At 43.3% G+C, this 20,034-nt stretch overlaps 1 protein-coding gene across 6 annotated transcripts in view; it reads right to left on the minus strand.

Annotated features, from left to right (window-relative positions):
- Positions 1 to 20,034, minus strand: part of fbrsl1 (fibrosin-like 1) — a 216,396-nt gene that overhangs the window by 151,382 nt on the left and 44,980 nt on the right. For all 6 annotated transcript variants that reach the window (XM_063017416.1, XM_063017418.1, XM_063017419.1 and 3 more), the window contains exon 4: positions 14,270 to 14,305. In XM_063017416.1, coding sequence (XP_062873486.1) covers positions 14,270 to 14,305 — 36 coding nt within the window. The remainder of the gene's footprint in view (positions 1 to 14,269; positions 14,306 to 20,034) is intronic.

The following is a 20,034-nucleotide window of genomic DNA, read 5'->3' on the forward strand; positions in this document are numbered from 1 at the left end:
TTCAGTCGGCAGTGCAAACACAATCCTCCTTTATCTCTAACACACACACACACACACACTAACACACACACTTACACACACATACTTACACACACACTAACACATACTTACACACACACTAACACATATAAACACACACTCACACACACTTACACACACTAACACATAAACAAACACTCTCAAACTCACACACACACACATATACACACTCACACACACTCACACACTAACACACACACACACTTACACACACACTTACACACACACTCACACACACACTCACACACACACACACTTACACACACACTAACACATATAAACACACACTCACACACACTTACACACACTAACACATAAACAAACACTCTCAAACTCACACACACACACATATACACACTCACACACACTCACACACTAACACACTAACACACACACACACTTACACACACACTTACACACACACTCACACACACACTCACACACACACTCACACACACACACACTTACACACACACTAACACATATAAACACACACTCACACACACTTACACACACTAACACATAAACAAACACTCTCAAACTCACACACACACACATATACACACTCACACACACTCACACACTAACACACACACACACTTACACACACACTTACACACACACTCACACACACACTCACACACACACACACTTACACACACACTAACACATATAAACACACACTCACACACACTTACACACACTAACACATAAACAAACACTCTCAAACTCACACACACACACATATACACACTCACACACACTCACACACTAACACATAAACAAACACTCTCAAACTCACACACACACACATATACACACTCACACACACTCACACACTAACACACACACACACTTACACACACACTTACACACACACTCACACACACACACACACACACACACTTACACACACACACTTACACACACACTAACACATATAAACACACACTCTCAAACTCACACACACACACACACACAAACTCACACACACTCACACACTAACACACACTAACACACACACACACTTACACACACACACACTAACATACACACACACTCACTCACACACACTCACACACACACTAACACACAAACTCACACACACTCACACACTAACACACACTCACACACTAACACACACACACACTAACACACACATACTTACACACACACAAACTCACACACACTTACACAAACTCACACACACTAACACACACATACTTACACACACACACACTTACACACACACACACTCACACACACACTAACTCACACACACTCACACACACTCACACACTAACACACACACACACACTAACACATATAAACACACACTGTCAAACTCACACACATACTTACACACACACTCACACACACACACACACACATACACACACACTAACACATAAACACACACACTCAAACACACACTAACACACACTCACTCTCACTAATACTAACACACACTCTCACACACATACTCCCTCTCACATACACACACACACACACACACAAACACACTAATACACACTGAAACACACACACACAAATACTAACACAAACACACACACAATATCACACACTAACACACAAACACACACACATACTTACACACACTCACTTACATATACACTGCCTGGCCAAAAACAAGGTCACACACACTAATATTTGGTTGTAGCACCTTTAGCTTTGATTACGACACACATTCTCTGTGGCATCGTTGCCACAAGCTTCTGCAACGTCACAACATTTATTTCTGTCCAGAGTTGCATGAATTTTTTCCCCGAGATCTTGTATTGATGATGGGAGGTTTGGACCACTGCACAAAGTCTTCTCCAGCACATCCCAAAGATTCTCAATGGGGTTCAGGTCTGGACTCTGTGGTGGCCGATCCATGTGTGAAAATGACGTCTCATGCTCCCTGAACCCCTCTTTCATAATCTGAGCCCGATGAATCCTGGCATCGTCATCGTGGAACATGCCCGTGCCATCAGGGAAGAAAAAATCCATTGATGGAATAACCTGGTGGTTCAGTATATTCAGGTAGTCAAATACCGTTGCTGAACCTAGACCCTGACCGACTGCAGCGACCCCAGATCATAGCACCGCCCCCACAGGCTTGTACGGTAGGCACTAGGCATGATGGGTGCATCGCTTCAGCCGCCTCTCTTCTTACCCTGATGCGCCCATCACTCTGGAACAGGGTAAATCTGGACTCATCAGATCACATGACCTTCTTCCATTGCTCCAGAGTCCAATCTTTATGCTCCCTAGCAAACTGAAGCCGTTTTTGCCAGTTAGCCTCACTGACAAGTGGTTTTTTTAAGGCTACACAGCTGTTTAGTCCCAATCCCTTGAGTTCCCTTCACATTGTGTGTGTGGAAATGCTCTTACTGTCACTAATAAACATCGCTGAGTTCTTCTGGAGGTCTTCTACCATTTCATTTCGCCAAACGTTTAAGTGATCGCCGATCACCATCATTCAAGATTTTTTTCCGACCACATTCCTTCCTGGAAGATGATGTTAGTTTTTTTTTTATTTATCTATTTTTTCCCACTTTTTTCCCCCAATTTTTATCCCCATTCTAGTCATATCCAATTACCCTGATTATGTCCTCTATACTGGTTCAACCCCTTGCCGCCGACTGAGGACGCCACTCAACCGAATTGCGCCCCCTCCGGCACGCAATCGGTACAGACTTGCATTTTACACCCGCACGAGCCGAGTTCATACACCGAGAGACACTGCGCACGGAGGGTCACACTCCCCTCAATGTTATACCTCATCCCTGTGCAGGCGCCATCAGTCAACCAGCAGGGGCCGCAGTTGCACCAGTTATGAGAACCAATGCTCCGACTCTACCCGCTAAACCCATGAACAAGAGCCAAACGTTGTTCATACTGCCGCCCAACCCAGTCGGAAAGGTAGAGCTGAGTTTCGATACGATGTGTCTAGAAACCCAACTCTGGTGCACTAGCGTACTTTACCGCTGCGCCACCTGAGCGGCCCCATTGGACAGTTCTTAACCCGATTTTAGTCGTTTCAGCTTCTCCTTAGATGTTTTCTCTGCTTGATGCAGGACAATAATTTGACCCTTCTGAAACAGATGAACATCTTTTCCACGACCACAGGATGCGTCTTTCCACACGGTTGTTTAACAAATGAGAAGCTCCTCACTGCATCAGTTAGGGTTAAATAACTTGTTGCCAGCTGAAACATAATCACCCACGCAGTAATTATCCAATAAGAGGCTCTTACCTGTTTGCTTAGTTAAATCCAGGTGGTGACCTTTTTTTTGGCCAGGCCGTGTATATACACACACATACACACACACTAACACACACACACACAATCACACACACTAACACACACACACTCATACACGCACACACACACACAATCACACACTCAAACACACACACACACACACACTAACACACACACACACACTAACACAAACACACACACACACACACAATCACACACTCAAACACACACACACACACTAACACACACACACTCATACACGCACACACACACTAACACAAACACACACACTATCACACACTCACACACACAAACAAACACACACACTAACACTCACATACATACTTACACACTCACACACACACTCACAAATCCTACTCTGCTGGGTGGGAAAAGACGGGACTAAAAGTGGGTGGGGCCTTGGATGCTGTGTAAGGACCCTGGTTAGTAGGCCGAGGCGCCTGTACAGAAGTGGAGGAACGTGGAGATCAGCGCGTGACTCTACATGCGAGAGACCGACCTCACGCACCGATCCACCAAAGGAGTCGATGGAGCGCTCAGGCGAGGGAGGGAGGGCGTGTGGGGAGAATATACCCTCCTCGTATACATCAGGGTCTCCAGCAGAGGAGGAGGAACTGGGTATGACTAAACTGGGAGACAAAGGGAGGAAATGCAGGAATAATAAAAGTGAAAGAGATCTGGAGGTGATGAAGGAAACGTCGAGACGTCTGAAGCTCTGCGATCGCGGCGCTTTTAATAAACCTAACACGCGGAGTGTGGGAGCAGGTGCTAAGAAATAATAACGGAGGTGAAATGTGACATAAAGCACGAAGCCCCCCCCCCCCCGAGGAGGAAACGGCGGCGCGGCGCTAACACGAGGAACGTTCCGCCGGCCTGAGCGAGAGCGAGAGAAAGAGAACGCCGCCGGCCACGTTTAATTTCACTTTTTGTTTGGTTGGGAGGATCTCGGGGGCCGAGTACGGCCTCAGGCTCTTCTGTTTGGTCTCGTTCGACGCCCGGAGCAATATCACTCTCTCTCTCACACACACACCGCCGCTTTGCTTTGTTATGTTCTCTCCTGCTGAGATGTAGCCACGGCACTTTCAAGGTTTTTCCTCTCGGTGTGTTTGATAGCAGGATCGTCGATGGCAGAACAACATCGTTATAAAAAACACAGAGTCTTGAACCAGCCTGTTCAGAATCGCTAACATCCAGCGTCCAGCTAGCGTCCGGGAAATAGGGGCGGAGCTATATATTCATGTGTGTATATATATATATATATATATATATACGTATATATACAGTGTATCACAAAAGTGAGTACACCCCTCACATTTCTGCAAATATTTCATTATATCTTTTCATGGGACAACACTATAGACATGAAACTTGGATATAACTTAGAGTAGTCAGTGTACAGCTTGTATAGCAGTGTAGATTTACTGTCTTCTGAAAATAACTCAACACACAGCCATTAATGTCTAAATAGCTGCAACATAAGTGAGTACACCCCACAGTGAACATGTCCAAATTGTGCCCAAATGTGTCGTTGTCCCTCCCTGGTGTCATGTGTCAAGGTCCCAGGTGTAAATGGGGAGCAGGGCTGTTAAATTTGGTGTTTTGGGTACAATTCTCTCATACTGGCCACTGGATATTCAACATGGCACCTCATGGCAAAGAACTCTCTGAGGATGTGAGAAATAGAATTGTTGCTCTCCACAAAGATGGCCTGGGCTATAAGAAGATTGCTAACACCCTGAAACTGAGCTACAGCATGGTGGCCAAGGTCATACAGCGGTTTTCCAGGACAGGTTCCACTCGGAACAGGCTTCGCCAGGGTCGACCAAAGAAGTCGAGTCCACGTGTTCGGCGTCATATCCAGAGGTTGGCTTTAAAAAATAGACACATGAGTGCTGCCAGCATTGCTGCAGAGGTTGAAGATGTGGGAGGTCAGCCTGTCAGTGCTCAGACCATACGCCGCACACTGCATCGACTCGGTCTGCATGGTCGTCATCCCAGAAGGAAGCTGACGCACAAGAAAGCCCGCAAACAGTTTGCTGAAGACAAGCAGTCCAAGAACATGGATTACTGGAAAGCCCTGTGGTCTGACGAGACCAAGATAAACTTGTTTGGCTCAGATGGTGTCCAGCATGTGTGGCGGCGCCCTGGTGAGAAGTACCAAGACAACTGTATCTTGCCTACAGTCAAGCATGGTGGTGGTAGCATCATGGTCTTGGGCTGCATGAGTGTTGCTGGCACTGGGGAGCTGCGGTTCATTGAGGGAAACATGAATTCCAACATGTACTGTGACATTCTGAAACAGAGCATGATCCCCTCCCTTCGAAAACTGGGCCTCATGGCAGTTTTCCAACAGGATAACGACCCCAAACACAACCTCCAAGATGACAACTGCCTTGCTGAGGAAGCTGAAGGTAAAGGTGATGGACTAAACCCAATTGAGCACCTGTGGCGCATCCTCAAGTGGAAGGTGGAAGAGTTCAAGGTGTCTAACATCCACCAGCTCCGTGATGTCATCATGGAGGAGTGGAAGAGGATTCCAGTAGCAACCTGTGCAGCTCTGGTGAATTCCATGCCCAGGAGGGTTAAGACAGTGCTGGATAATAATGGTGGTCACACAAAATATTGACACTTTGGGCACAATTTGGACATGTTCACTGTGGGGTGTACTCACTTATGTTGCAGCTATTTAGACATTAATGGCTGTGTGTTGAGTTATTTTCAGAAGACAGTAAATCTACACTGCTATACAAGTTGTACACTGACTACTCTAAGTTATATCCAAGTTTCATGTCTATAGTGTTGTCCCATAAAAAGATATAATGAAATATTTGCAGAAATGTGAGGGGTGTACTCACTTTTGTGATACACTGTATATATACAGTGTATCACAAAAGTGAGTACACCCCTCACATTTCTGCAGATATTTAAGTATATCTTTTCATGGGACAACACTGACAAAATGACACTTTGACACAATGAAAAGTAGTCTGTGTGCAGCTTATATAACAGTGTAAATTTACTCTTCCCTCAAAATAACTCAATATACAGCCATTAATGTCTAAACCACCGGCAACAAAAGTGAGTACACCCCTAAGAGACTACACCCCTAAATGTCCAAATTGAGCACTGCTTGTCATTTTCCCTCCAAAATGTCATGTGATTTGTTAGTGTTACTAGGTCTCAGGTGTGCATAGGGAGCAGGTGTGTTCAATTTAGTAGTACAGCTCTCACACTCTCTCATACTGGTCACTGAAAGTTCCAACATGGCACCTCATGGCAAAGAACTCTCTGAGGATCTTAAAAGACGAATTGTTGCGCTACATGAAGATGGCCAAGGCTACAAGAAGATTGCCAACACCCTGAAACTGAGCTGCAGCACAGTGGCCAAGATCATCCAGCGTTTTAAAAGAGCAGGGTCCACTCAGAACAGACCTCGCGTTGGTCGTCCAAAGAAGCTGAGTGCACGTGCTCAGCGTCACATCCAACTGCTGTCTTTGAAAGATAGGTGCAGGAGTGCTGTCAGCATTGCTGCAGAGATTGAAAAGGTGGGGGGTCAGCCTGTCAGTGCTCAGACCATACGCCGCACACTACATCAAATTGGTCTGCATGGCTGTCACCCCAGAAGGAAGCCTCTTCTGAAGTCTCTACACAAGAAAGCCTGCAAACAGTTTGCTGAAGACATGTCAACAAAGGACATGGATTACTGGAACCATGTCCTATGGTCTGATGAGACCAAGATTAATTTGTTTGGTTCAGATGGTCTCAAGCATGTGTGGCGGCAATCAGGTGAGGAGTACAAAGATAAGTGCGTCATGCCTACAGTCAAGCATGGTGGTGGGAATGCCATGGTCTGGGGCTGCATGAGTGCAGCAGGTGTTGTGGAGTTACATTTCATTGAGGGACACATGAACTCCAATATGTACTGTGAAATACTGAAGCAGAGCATGATCCCCTCCCTCCGGAAACTGGGTCGCAGGGCAGTGTTCCAGCATGATAATGACCCCAAACACACCTCTAAGACGACCACTGCTTTACTGAAGAGGCTGAGGGTAAAGGTGATGGACTGGCCAAGCATGTCTCCAGACCTAAACCCAATAGAACATCTTTGGGGCATCCTCAAGCGGAAGGTGGAGGAGCGCAAAGTCTCGAATATCCGCCAGCTCCGTGATGTCGTCATGGAGGAGTGGAAAAGCATTCCAGTGGCAACCTGTGAAGCTCTGGTAAACTCCATGCCCAGGAGAGTTAAGGCAGTTCTGGGAAATAATGGTGGCCACACAAAATATTGACACTTCAGGAACTTTCACTAAGGGGTGTACTCACTTTTGTTGCCGGTGGTTTAGACATTAATGGCTGTATATTGAGTTATTTTGAGGGAAGAATAAATTTACACTGTTATATAAGCTGCACACAGACTACTTTTCATTGTGTCAAAGTGTCATTTTGTCAGTGTTGTCCCATGAAAAGATATACTTAAATATCTGCAGAAATGTGAGGGGTGTACTCACTTTTGTGATACACTGTATATATGTATATATATATATATATATATATATATATATACAGCGGTACCTTACCTGGCTAGCGTCATAGTGCTAGCGACTGAGGAATTGGGAAAGGGAGTTGGATATGACTAAACTGGGAGAAGACAGGGAGGCAGGGAATTTTTTTAATGTTATTATACGCCACACACACTTACACACACACACACACACTAACAGCCCACCGTAGATGTAAAGTGAAGCTAGCGTTTTATTAATGAATGCGCTGGTGCTGTAGCGCTGTACAGACTCTGATCTGAGGGACTGGGGTATGAATACGTAATGAACCCGGGCCGCACAAATCCCAGCGCTAATTGCACAGTTCTGGCGCGAGGCGAGTCGAGCTAAATGTTAAACGCCGACGTTTCCGCGAGCCCGAGTCGTTTTTAATGTACCGTACGTCCCGGCGGCCCGAGCTCTACGCCTCTCACGACACCGCCGCGGAGAGCCGGCCGCTACGCCCACGGCAGCGTTAATAAAGCGCGCCGCTATAAATCCACATGATTTATCGAGCTCCTTTAGCGTGTAATCACACCGCGCGACGGCGAGACGCGGGCGGAGAGAACAAGAGCGCCAAGATAAAGGACCTGAGAGAGAACGTCCCAGAAACAAAAAGACCCGCGCAAACCAGGAGCCAAAATAAACGCGCAGAGAGACACGTAAACTGTATCGGGTGTTAGCTTAGCTTAGCTTAGAGCTCGCGCTCTTCTGGATATGAAACGCACACGTAGCGAACAATTACAGACAGCAAAATCGCTAAAATTAGCTGCTCACGCTTTTTTACTTCAGTTTTAGAACATTTATAACCACAAACACTGAGCAGCAAAAAAGTCGTTTACGTAACAGAAGCTACATGCTAATGCTAAACGCTAATCATGCTAGATGTCACACCAGTTAGTAAATGTATTAAATAAATAAAGTAATAATATAAAACATAACAATAAATCCCGCTAACCACCGCTGGGATCTAGGGTTCGAATCCCCGGTGGTGCTATCAGCCGGTTGGGCGTACGTTCAGCAAGTCAGCAGCAAGTTTGTTTCCTGAACAAGATGTGTTGACTTATAGATAAATAAATAAATAAATAATTGATTGATAAATAAATTGATAAATTGTTCATTTTATCAATAAATAAATGTATTTAATGTTTTACATACATAAAATGATCTCTTGGTTAGTTTAAAAAAAAAATTTAATTTAATACAAATTCATTTTAAATTTATTTAAATTTATTATTTTAATTTATTAATTTTTATTTTAGTGAAATTTATTATTTTTAATTTATTAAATTTATTATTAATGTAATAAAATTTATTATTTTTAATTTAATAAAATGTATTATTAATTTGGTGAAATGTGTTATTTTTAATTTATTAAATTTATTATTAATTTAGTGACATTTATTATTTTTAATTTATTAATTTTTATTTTAGTGAAATTTATTATTTTTAATTTATTAAATTTATTATTAATTTAATAAAATATTATTTTTAATTTAATAAAATTTATTATTAATTTAGTGAAATTTATTATTTTTCATTTAGTGAAATTTTGTTACTCATTTACTAGTTTGCAGATTTAATTGTATAATAAACTGTTTAGCGTAACAATATCTAGCACGCTAGCAAACGTTGATATTTAGTTTATATTTGGCTGTATGATAATTAGCTGAACGTTAGCTGTTAGCTGGTCATGTGATTTTATTTTCTATAAAAAAACATTTCTGACTCTCTGTGTTAGCGTTAACGTATAGCACCTTTTACCTGCTGATGCTAAAAACACAGAAGCGCGTGAATAAAAACATGAATTTAGCGAGTTGACAGGAAGTGCCGTGTTCTGTACAGGATGTTTTGTTCGATAAATTAAATAAATAATAGAATTTGGAGGGGGGGGGGGGGGGGGGGGGGGGGGGGGGGGTGTAAACTTAAAATTTTATTCTATGCTGCAGCAGCTCCAGTGTTTCCTGTTTCCTGCGCTTTACTCAGACAGCTAGCATCATGCTAATGTACTGACAAAACATCTCTGTGGAGCGCTGCTGCTAGTGACGGGAGGCATCCGTCACCCCCCCCCCCCCCCCCCAAAAAAAAACCTGCTGTACCCCCCACCCCACCCCCTGCGCCCCTCCCCTCCCTACAGGAGGATACGCGCTGGCGCTAGCTGCATAATGATATTGAGCGATTGTAATTTACTGATGCTAACGCCGAGCTATAATGGGCTATAAACACGGCAGAGCTACGCAGAAGAATCGCCAAACACCCTTAGCATTCATTAAGCCGCTCATTAAGCCGCCCGCGTCTGCGCTAACAGCTTCCCGAAAGAGAAACGGCGCGTAATCGAGGGCTGATTGCGCTACGGCGCGTGTAGCATCATCGCTATTTAAAACCATCAACGGCGTTTCACCTGACAGCTCAAGAGAAACCGTCGCTAATCTAATGGAGCTAATCTCAGGCCACCGGAACCACCACGGAGCAGTTAGCTAGCATAATGTACAGCGGTGCGGTAATTAACGCCTATAAGTTAAGAGCGCTAGGCTATAAACTGTCTCTCGATGGTCCCTGAGACGTAATAAAGCTGACGCTGCAACCCGCACATGCTAGCACAGAAAGGTTTTTTAATCAGCGTAGAGCTAGCAATATTTACGACACCGCTGCAGCCGTTAGAATCCGCTCATTTTAAACGCACACTAACACATTGCCACAGTATTTCACCTAGCGCTGGCGTGAGTTTAGCCGCTAACAAAACTGAATCATCATTTTAAATACACAAAACGACCGAGTTATTATTATTACTGTTGTTTTATTATTTTAATTATTATTTTTATTTTACTATTATTATTAATAATAATTTTATTATTATTATTAATCATTATTTTATTATTATTGTTATTATTTAATTATTTTAATTATTATTTTTATTTTATTATTATTATTTATATTTTATTATTATTATTATTATTATTATTATTAATCATTATTTTATTACTACTACTATTAATTGTTATTTTATTATTACTATTATTATTATTTTATAATTATTATTATTGATTTATTATTCTAATTATTATTTTTATTTTATTATTATTATTATTATCATTATTTTATTATTATTATTGTTATTGTTATCATCTTATTATTTTAAGTATTATTATTATTATTATTTTATTAATATTATTATTTTATTATTATTATTATTATTATTTAGTCATTATTATTATTATTATTGTTATTATTTTATTTTTATTATTTAATTATTACTATTATTATTATTATTACTATTATTATAATTCAGATATATAATCCCTTCACACTCCATCCTATAAAACCATGCGAGAGGTGGATTGGCTGCACTACCCTGCACCTAGACATACGTGTGTGTGTGTGTGTGTGTGTGTGTGTGCCACCCTGTGATGGACGGGCTCCCTCTACAGAGTTTCCCACCACTAGCATGATTTTAGAGACTGGAGTAGCGAGGTATGTGAGTGATGCCAGTCCACACAGGGGGTGGTGAGGGATTGGTGACGGGCATGCTCTGTACTGCCAGCGTGCAGCAGCATTAGAACTCAGACCGAGAGGGTTCAGCTTCTCCGTGTGGTGGAAAATAGCAGCAAACTGCCATCGAGTGGAAGCTCTGTGAGGCTCAGTGTCAGTCCCACATCCTGTGTGTGTGTGTGTGTGTGTGTGTGTGATACATGAATACGACTGACATGTGCCACCCACTGAGGTACAGATAACACACACACACACACACACACACACACACACACACACACACACACACACACACACTCGGACCGAGCAGTGCATGAGAACGGCTAGCCGTGCTGCGTTCAATAGCTCCGACACGCTTTCCAATTTATACTCCCAGTGTGTGGGCGGATGCTGCTGCGCCCAAATCTGCAACCAGTAAAGAGGGCGAGAGAGAGACACGATGAGGAAGCGTTTCCTGCCCAAAAAATACCCAGAAACATCTGTAACAGCACCCATGTGCATGAGCTGAACCTGGTGGAGTCTGGGGTGGTAACTGGTTTTAAAATTGTTATTATTATTAATAATAATATTTATTTATTTATTTATTATATTATTTATTTATTTATTATATTATTATATTATTATTTTATTATTATTTTTACTATTATTTTATTATTAATATTAATATTATTTATTATAATTATTATTACTATTATTATTGTTGTTATTATAATTTAATTATTAGTGTTATTATTGTTAATATTATTATTATTTTATTATTATTATTGTTTTATTATTATTATTATTTTATTATTATTATTATTATTATTATTTAATTATTATTATTAATATTGTTAGTTTATTTTTATTATTACTATTTTATTATTATTTATTATTATTTTATAATTACCATTATTTTTATTATTATTATTATTATTATTAATTATTATTATCATTATTATTAAACTCGGAGTCGAAAAGTCGGCACTTGTCTCTGATTGGCACCCCAAACGCGGCACAAACAACTTAGCATAACGTTTACCCGTCAGTCAGCGAGCGCTCTGTAGCGCTGACAGTCAGAAGCGTGCAGGTTTGAGTCCCGTCTCGCCTCACCTGCTGTTTTAACGGCGTCGGTGTGACACGCCGGTGACATTTTCGGCGTCTCTTGTTTATTCGCGGCGTCTCTGGGGAACGCGGCGCTCCGGCTCAGGAGACGAGATTCTGTCTCAACCTTCAAACACTCAGACAGGAGGAACGACGACAGTTCCAGCGCTCAGGAAACGTGTCAGAATATTAAATATTAAAATAAAATATGATGCGTACAAACGCACGGTCCTGATCTGTGTGTAATCTGCACTCAAAATGCATTTTAATTCGAATTCAACGTACTAAAGCTGCTGCTAATCCCCGAGTTCGAATCTCAGCTCTGCTACCGGTCGGCTGGGCGCCACCTAAAAGACACAATCAGTATGATTCATCTTACCAGGTTGAGGATTCATTATCATTATTAATATATTATTATTATTAATATTTTTATTATTATTTCTATTATTATTATTATTATTATTATTATTATTATATCATTAATACTGTTGTTTTATTGTAATTAAAATTATTGCTATCATCATATAATAGTATTAAATTATTAATTTATTTTTATTGTTATTATTCTTTTTATCATCCTTTGTGTTATTATTATTTTTATTATTGTTATTATTATTTTATTTATAATTATTATTATGTTGCTACCATTGTGGTTATTATTTTATTATTTATTATCGTTATTATTATCATTATATTGTTAGTAGTAATAGTATGTTATTTCTATTATTTTTTATTTAATTATTTATTTAATATTTTTGATTTAATTAATAATTATTAATTATTATTAATAATATTTTATTATTATTATTAACATTATTATCATTTTTACTATTATTATTATTTTCAACGATATCAATATATTTATTATTATTATTGTTGTTATTATTACCACTATTATTATTATTATTAATATTATATTATTATAATATTATTATTATTATTATTATATTATTATTATCAATATCATATTATTATATTATTATTATTATTATTATTATTATTAATATTATATTATTACTATTAATTATTATTCATATTATTATTATTAATATTATATTATTACTATTAATTATTATTATTATTATTATATTATTATTTTATTATTATTATTATTATTATTATTAGATAAACACTAAATAAAATGTTATATCTAATATTATTTAGACACTTGACCATGCACATTTGTGAGTGTGTCTGTGGGAATTTCTGCTTTACCACCATAAGCCACTGATGTTGGCCTGGCTCACAGCAGATGTTCCAATTCATCCCAATAATGGTGAACAGTGTTGAGGTCAGAGCTCAGAGCTCCTCTAGAACACACTCGTCCATCCTTGAAATCTCTTAATAGGCCGTGTAATGCTGGAGAAGGTTAAGGACCTTCCCTAAACTGTTCATACAGGGTTGGATATATTGAACTTGACCCCCCCCCCCCCCCCTCCCCATCCAAAAAAAGAATCGATGTGGCCGAGGCTAACACACTGATCTCCTGCAACGAAGCACAACATGGACCAGCGATGGAGCAACGACACACCGGCATCAGCCAATCAGCACACACACACACACACACACGCACACACGCACACACGCACACACACACACACACACACACGCACACACGCACCGCACACGGCACAGATAAAACGGCCCATAAATATAAAGATAGGGGCCATTTACCCAAGGTGCACCGGGACACCTTTCACAATTTAATCAGCTCGTCGTCCAAGAGTAATGAGAGTAATATCAGCATTTCAGCGCGGCTCTAGTTAACATAATTAAAATGTCCGCCGCCGGGGCCGTAAAGCAGCCGCCGAGCGTGAAATGTCACACTTACCGAATATCCGCGTCCCGACAGAGAGTGTGTGGAGCTCTGCAGAGAGAGAGACAGGGAGAGAGAGACAGGGAGAGAGAGACAGGGAGAGAGAGAGAGAGAACATCCATGACCTTTACGAGATGACAGCGACATGATGAAGCTGCAGCACTTTAATATCAATATTCACATTAACCTTTTTAGTCCCCTCGTCCTCGTCCCAGCACCCCCCCCCCCCACCCCCGTCTCTGTCCCTCCCTGTAACGAACGCCTCTCGCCCCGCCCTGAAACCCGTCGCCCACTCTTCCAGGTGGACGTTACTGGGCCCCGTCTGCCACCGGAAGTCCTAAAATATCTGCATATTACTCAGAATTTTATTTCGGAATAATACGAAGCTCGGGGGGTTCTGTCCGGCCCTTCCGAAGTCCGCCAAATCGACCGCTTCCTTTATCCTAATGCTACACGAGAGAAGGCTGCAATCTGAGCACTGCAGCCAGGGGGCGCTGGAACACACTGATTTACAGTCTGTCGCCCTCTAGAGGCAGGTTAAGAAACTCCGTTGTAAGAAACCTAACGATACTTTCTCGCATCACGCCAGGACTTTACGGCGTTAGTAGAAAATGAGCAGTTCTAATTGGTCAACGTCCTCGTCCCAGCGTCTGTCCCCTCGCCTCTCTCCCTCTCTGTAACAAACGTCTCTCCCCCTGTCCCGAACTCGGCGCCCACTCCTCCAGGTTGGCATTTCTGGTCACGCCTGATGTTGAATAAACTAAAATCTTAAAACATCCGAAAATTATTCCGAATTTAGATTACTATGGAGTTCCGCCAGAGCGTTGGGGAACTATTTGGGCCCTTCCGAAGACCGCCAAATCGACCGCGTCCTGCTACGCTAACCTAACATCGGTGCATAATTGTATTGGTACGCGAGAGGAGGCTGCATTCTGAGCACTGCAGCCAGGGGGGCGCTGAAGCACACTGATTTACAGTCTGTCGCCCTCTAGAGGCAGTTTGAGAAACTCCGATGTAAGAAACCTAACGTTATTCCTTCCCATCATGCCAGGACTTCACTAACTGGTCAACGTCCTCGTCCCAGCGTCCATCCCCCGTCTCTGTCCCTCTCTGTAACAAATGTCTCTCGCCCTGCACTCTCCCAGGTGGACGTTTCTGGCCCCGTCTACCACCGAAAGTCTGGTTTGGCGTTCCGGGTTCTGTCCGGCCCTTCCGAAGTCCGCCAAATCAACCGCATCCTGCTACGCTAATTTAACATCAAAGCTTTATCCTAGTGCTACACAAGAGGAGGCTGCAATCTGAGCACTGCAGCCAGGGGGCGCTGGAACACTGATTTACAATCTGTCTCCCTCTAGAGGCAAATTTTACGATACTCCTTCCCGTCACACCAGGACTTCACTAACTGGTCAACGTCCTCGTCCCAGCGTTTTAATCCCCCCCCCCCCGTCTCTCTCTGTAATAAACGTCTCTCGCCCTGTCCTGAAACCCGGCGCCCACTCTCCCAGGTGGACGTTTCTGGCCCCGTCTACCACCGAAAGTCCTAAAATCCTAAAATATCTGCGTATTAATCAAGTTTGGCGTTCCGGGTTCTGTCCGGCCCTTCCGAAGTCCGCCAAATCAACCGCATCCTGCTACGCTAATTTAACATCGAAGCTTTATCCTAGTGCTACACAAGAGGAGGCTGCAATCTGAGCACTGCAGCCAGGGGGCGCTGGAACACACTGATTTACAGTCTGTCTCCCTCTAGAGGCAGTTTGAGAAACTCCAATTTACGATACTCCTTCCCGTCACACCAGGACTTCACTAACTGGTCAACGTCCTCGTCCCCCCCGTCTCTCTCTGTAATAAACGTCTCTCGCCCCGCCCTGAAACCCGGCGCCCACTCTTCCAGGTGGATGTTCCTGGCCCCGTCAGCTGCCAAAAGCCCTAAAATACCTGCATATTATTACGCACTGAGCATCCGAAGTCCGCCAAATCGACCTCGTCCTGCTTCATCCTAGTGCTACAGGGGAGGAGGCTGCATTCTGAGCACTGCAGCCAGGGGGCGCCGGAACACTGGTTTACAGTCTGTCGCCCTCTAGAGGCAATTTAAACTCGATACCCATCACGGCAGGAGTATTATTCTGAACTCGTCAGTCTCGCCCGTCTCACCGGATCCTCCTCGGTCCTTCAGGTGATTCGTCAGCGTCAGAACCGTTTCCCTCTCTCTCGTATTTTGCAGATTTTTTTCCCAGAACTTTCTCCACGACGACGGTGACACTTTGGAAGCGGCGTCGTTAGCGATAGCGCTCCGGCTAACACGAGGCGGTTTTTCCGCCGTCAGGCTGGATGTTGCGTCAGTCTGTGTCAGCGCGGGACAAACAGGAGCTGACCACGTACCAGAACCCTGCACTTCTGGACCAGTGGTGCACCGTTATTGTGTTTAGGACCACACGTGGAACAGTGGCCTCTAGTCAGGGTCAGGAACAAAGGTAATTTGTCAACTGAGGTCTGAGAACCACTGGAAAAGCGGCCTGTCGTCGACCAGAATCTGGAACACGGACTGTTCACAGCCGAGCAAGCCGAGCTTGTTGGACGTCACATCCTAAATTATGGACGTCATTATGGAGTCGGCCCCTGCCTTGCTGCTATAACAGGATCCACTCATCTGAGGAAACTTGGTCTAAGGTGGAGGTCTGAGATGAAGATCTAAGGTGGAGGTCCGAGATGAAGATCTAAGGTGGAGGTCCGGGATGAAGATCTAAGGTGGAGATCTGAGATGAAGATCTAAGGTGGAGATCTGAGGTGAAGGTCTGAGATCTAAGGTGAAGGTCTAAGGTGAAGGTCTGAAGTCTAAGGTGGAGGTCTGAGATGAAGATCTAAGGTGAAGGTCTGGGATCTAAGGTGGAAGTCTGAGATCTAAGGTGGAGGTCTCGAATCTAAGGTGGAGGTCTGAGATCTAAGGTGAAGGTCTGGGATCTAAGGTGGAGGTCTGAGATCTAAGGTGAAGGTCTGACATGAAGATCTAAGGTGAAGGTGGAAGTCTGGAATCTAAGGTGGAAGTCTGAGATCTAAGGTGGAGGTCTGAGATCTAAGGTGAAGGTCTGAGATCTAAAGTGGAGGTCTGAGATCTAAGGTGAAGGTCTGAGATGAAGATCTAAGGTGAAGGTGGAAGTCTGGGATCTAAGGTGGAAGTCTGGGATCTAAGGTGGAGGTCTGAGATCTAAGGTGGAAGTCTGGGATCTAAGGTGAAGGTCTGAGATGAAGATCTAAGGTGAAGGTGGAAGTCTGGGATCTAAGGTGGAAGTCTGAGATCTAAGGTGGAGGTCTGAGATCTAAGGTGGAAATCTGGGATCTAAGGTGGAAGTCTGGGATCTAAGGTGGAAGTCTGGGATCTAAGGTGAAGGTCTGAGATGAAGATCTAAGGTGAAGGTGGAAGTCTGGGATCTAAGGTGGAAGTCTGGGATCTAAGGTGGAGGTCTGAAATCTAAGGTGGAAGTCTGGGATCTAAGGTGGAAGTCTGGGATCTAAGGTGAAGGTCTGAGATGAAGATCTAAGGTGAAGGTGGAAGTCTGGGATCTAAGGTGGAAGTCTGGGATCTAAGGTGGAGGTCTGAGATCTAAGGTGGAAGTCTGAGATCTAAGGTGGAAGTCTGGGATCTAAGGTGGAAGTCTGAGATCTAAGGTGTAAATCTGAAGTCTAAGGTGGAGATCGATTTGAGATGAAGATCTAAGGTAAAGGTCTGAAGTCTAAGGTGAAGGTCGATCTGAGATGAAGATCTAAGATGAAGGTCTGAGACCTAAGATGAAGGTCTGAGACCTAAGATGAAGGTCTGAGACCTAAGATGAAGGTCTGAGATCTAAGGTGAAGGTCTGAGATGAAGATCTAAGATGAAAGTGGAGGTCTAAGATCTAAGGTGAGATTTAAGGTGGAGTTCTAAGGTGAAGGTCTGAGATCTAAGGTGGAGGTCTAAGATCTAAGGTGGAAGTCTGGGATCTAAGGTGGAAGTCTGAGATCTAAGGTGGAAGTCTGGGATCTAAGGTGGAAGTCTGGGATCTAAGGTGGAAGTCTGAGATCTAAGGTGGAAGTCTGGGATCTAAGGTGAAGGTCTGAGATCTAAGGTGGAGGCAGAGCAAACTGAGCTTGTTGGACGTCACATCCTAAATTATGGACGTTATTATGGAGTCGGCTCCTGCCTTGCGGCTATAACAGGATCCACTCGCCTGGGGAAACTTGTGGTCCTGGGAAATGGGTGTCCATTTACAAGGCCTGGTTAGCAGTCAGCATTCCGATTCATCCCAAACTTGTTAATTGGGGTTGAGGTCAGTGAAGCCTGCAGGATGTTGGAGATCCTCCACACCAGGTTTGTTGAACCACGTCTTTACTGACCTTGCTTGGGTCAAAGGCCTTGCTCAGGGGCCCAACAGTGGAAACTTGAACCAGTGACCTGATCTATTGATCTGACCTGGTCTGAGGTTCTGAAGTCTAAGGTGAAGGTCTGAGGTTCTGAGATCTAAGGTGAAGGTCTGAGATCTGAGGTGGAGGTCTGAGATGAAGATCTAAGGTGGAGGTCTAAGATGGTGATCTAAGGTGGAGGTCTGAGATCTAAGGTGGATGTCTCAGGGTCTAAGGTGGAGGTCTGAGGTTCTGAGATCTAAGGTGGAGGTCTGAGATGAAGATCTAAGGTGGAGGTCTGAGATCTAAGGTGGAGATCTAAGCTGGAGGTCTGAGATGAAGATCTAAGCTGGAGGTCTGAGGCAAAGATTTAAGGTGGAGGTCTGAGATGAAGATCTAAGCTGGAGGTCTGAGACGAAGATCTAAAGTGGAAGTCTGAGATGAAGATCTAAGGTGGAGGTCTGGGGTCTAAAGTGGAGGTCTGAAGTTCTGAGATCTAAGCTGGAGATCTGAGGCAAAGATTTAAAAGTGGAGGTATGAGATGAAGATCTAAGGTGAAGGTCTGAGATCTAAAGTGGAAGTCTGAGAAGAAGATCTAAGGTGGAGGTCTAAGATTGAGGTCTGAGATGAAGATCTAAGGTGAAGGTCTGAGATCTAAGGTGGAAGTCTGAGAAGAAGATCTAAGGTGGAGGTCTAAGATTGAGCTCTGAGATGAAGATCTAAGGTGGAGGTATGAGATCTAAAGTAGAGGTCTGAGATAAAGATTTAAGGTGGAGGTCTGGGATCTAAAGTGGAGGTCTGAGATAAAGATATAAGGTGGAGGTCTGAGATGAAGATCTAAGGTGGAGGTCTGAGATGAAGATCTAAGGTGGAAGTCTGAGATGAAGATCTAAGGTGGAAGTCTGAGATGAAGATCTAAGGTGGAGATCTGAGATGAAGATCTAAGGTGGAAGTCTGAGATGAAGATCTAAGGTGGAGGTCTGAGATCTAAGGTGAAGATCTAAGGTGGAGGTCTGAGGGTCTGAGATCTAGAGTATAGGTCTGAGATGAAGATCTAAAGTGGAGATCTAAGGTGGAGATCTGAGATGGTCTGAGGTGGAGATGAGAAGCTAGCCTAAGTTCTCCGGTGTTCAGTAAACTAGCAGGATGATAACATGCTGTGAGGCGTCGTTGTTTACAGAGCTAGCGTTAGCGTTAGCGCTGTGTCCCGGCTGGCGGACTCCGGCGTTTCTCTCTCTGTGTTGATGGACGGATCTGAACGGCGTGGGCGCGGCCGCTTGCTTCTTAGCGTCGCTCCTTTTGGCAGGAGATTAGAGGGAAATGGCAGATCTAACATCGTCCGCCCGCCGCAGCCGCCAATTTCCCTCCAACCTTCAACCCTCGCTTTCTCTCTCTCTCTCTCTCTC

The sequence above is a fragment of the Trichomycterus rosablanca genome, chromosome 21 (assembly GCF_030014385.1).
Source record: "Trichomycterus rosablanca isolate fTriRos1 chromosome 21, fTriRos1.hap1, whole genome shotgun sequence".
Classification (NCBI taxonomy): Eukaryota; Metazoa; Chordata; class Actinopteri; order Siluriformes; family Trichomycteridae; genus Trichomycterus; species Trichomycterus rosablanca.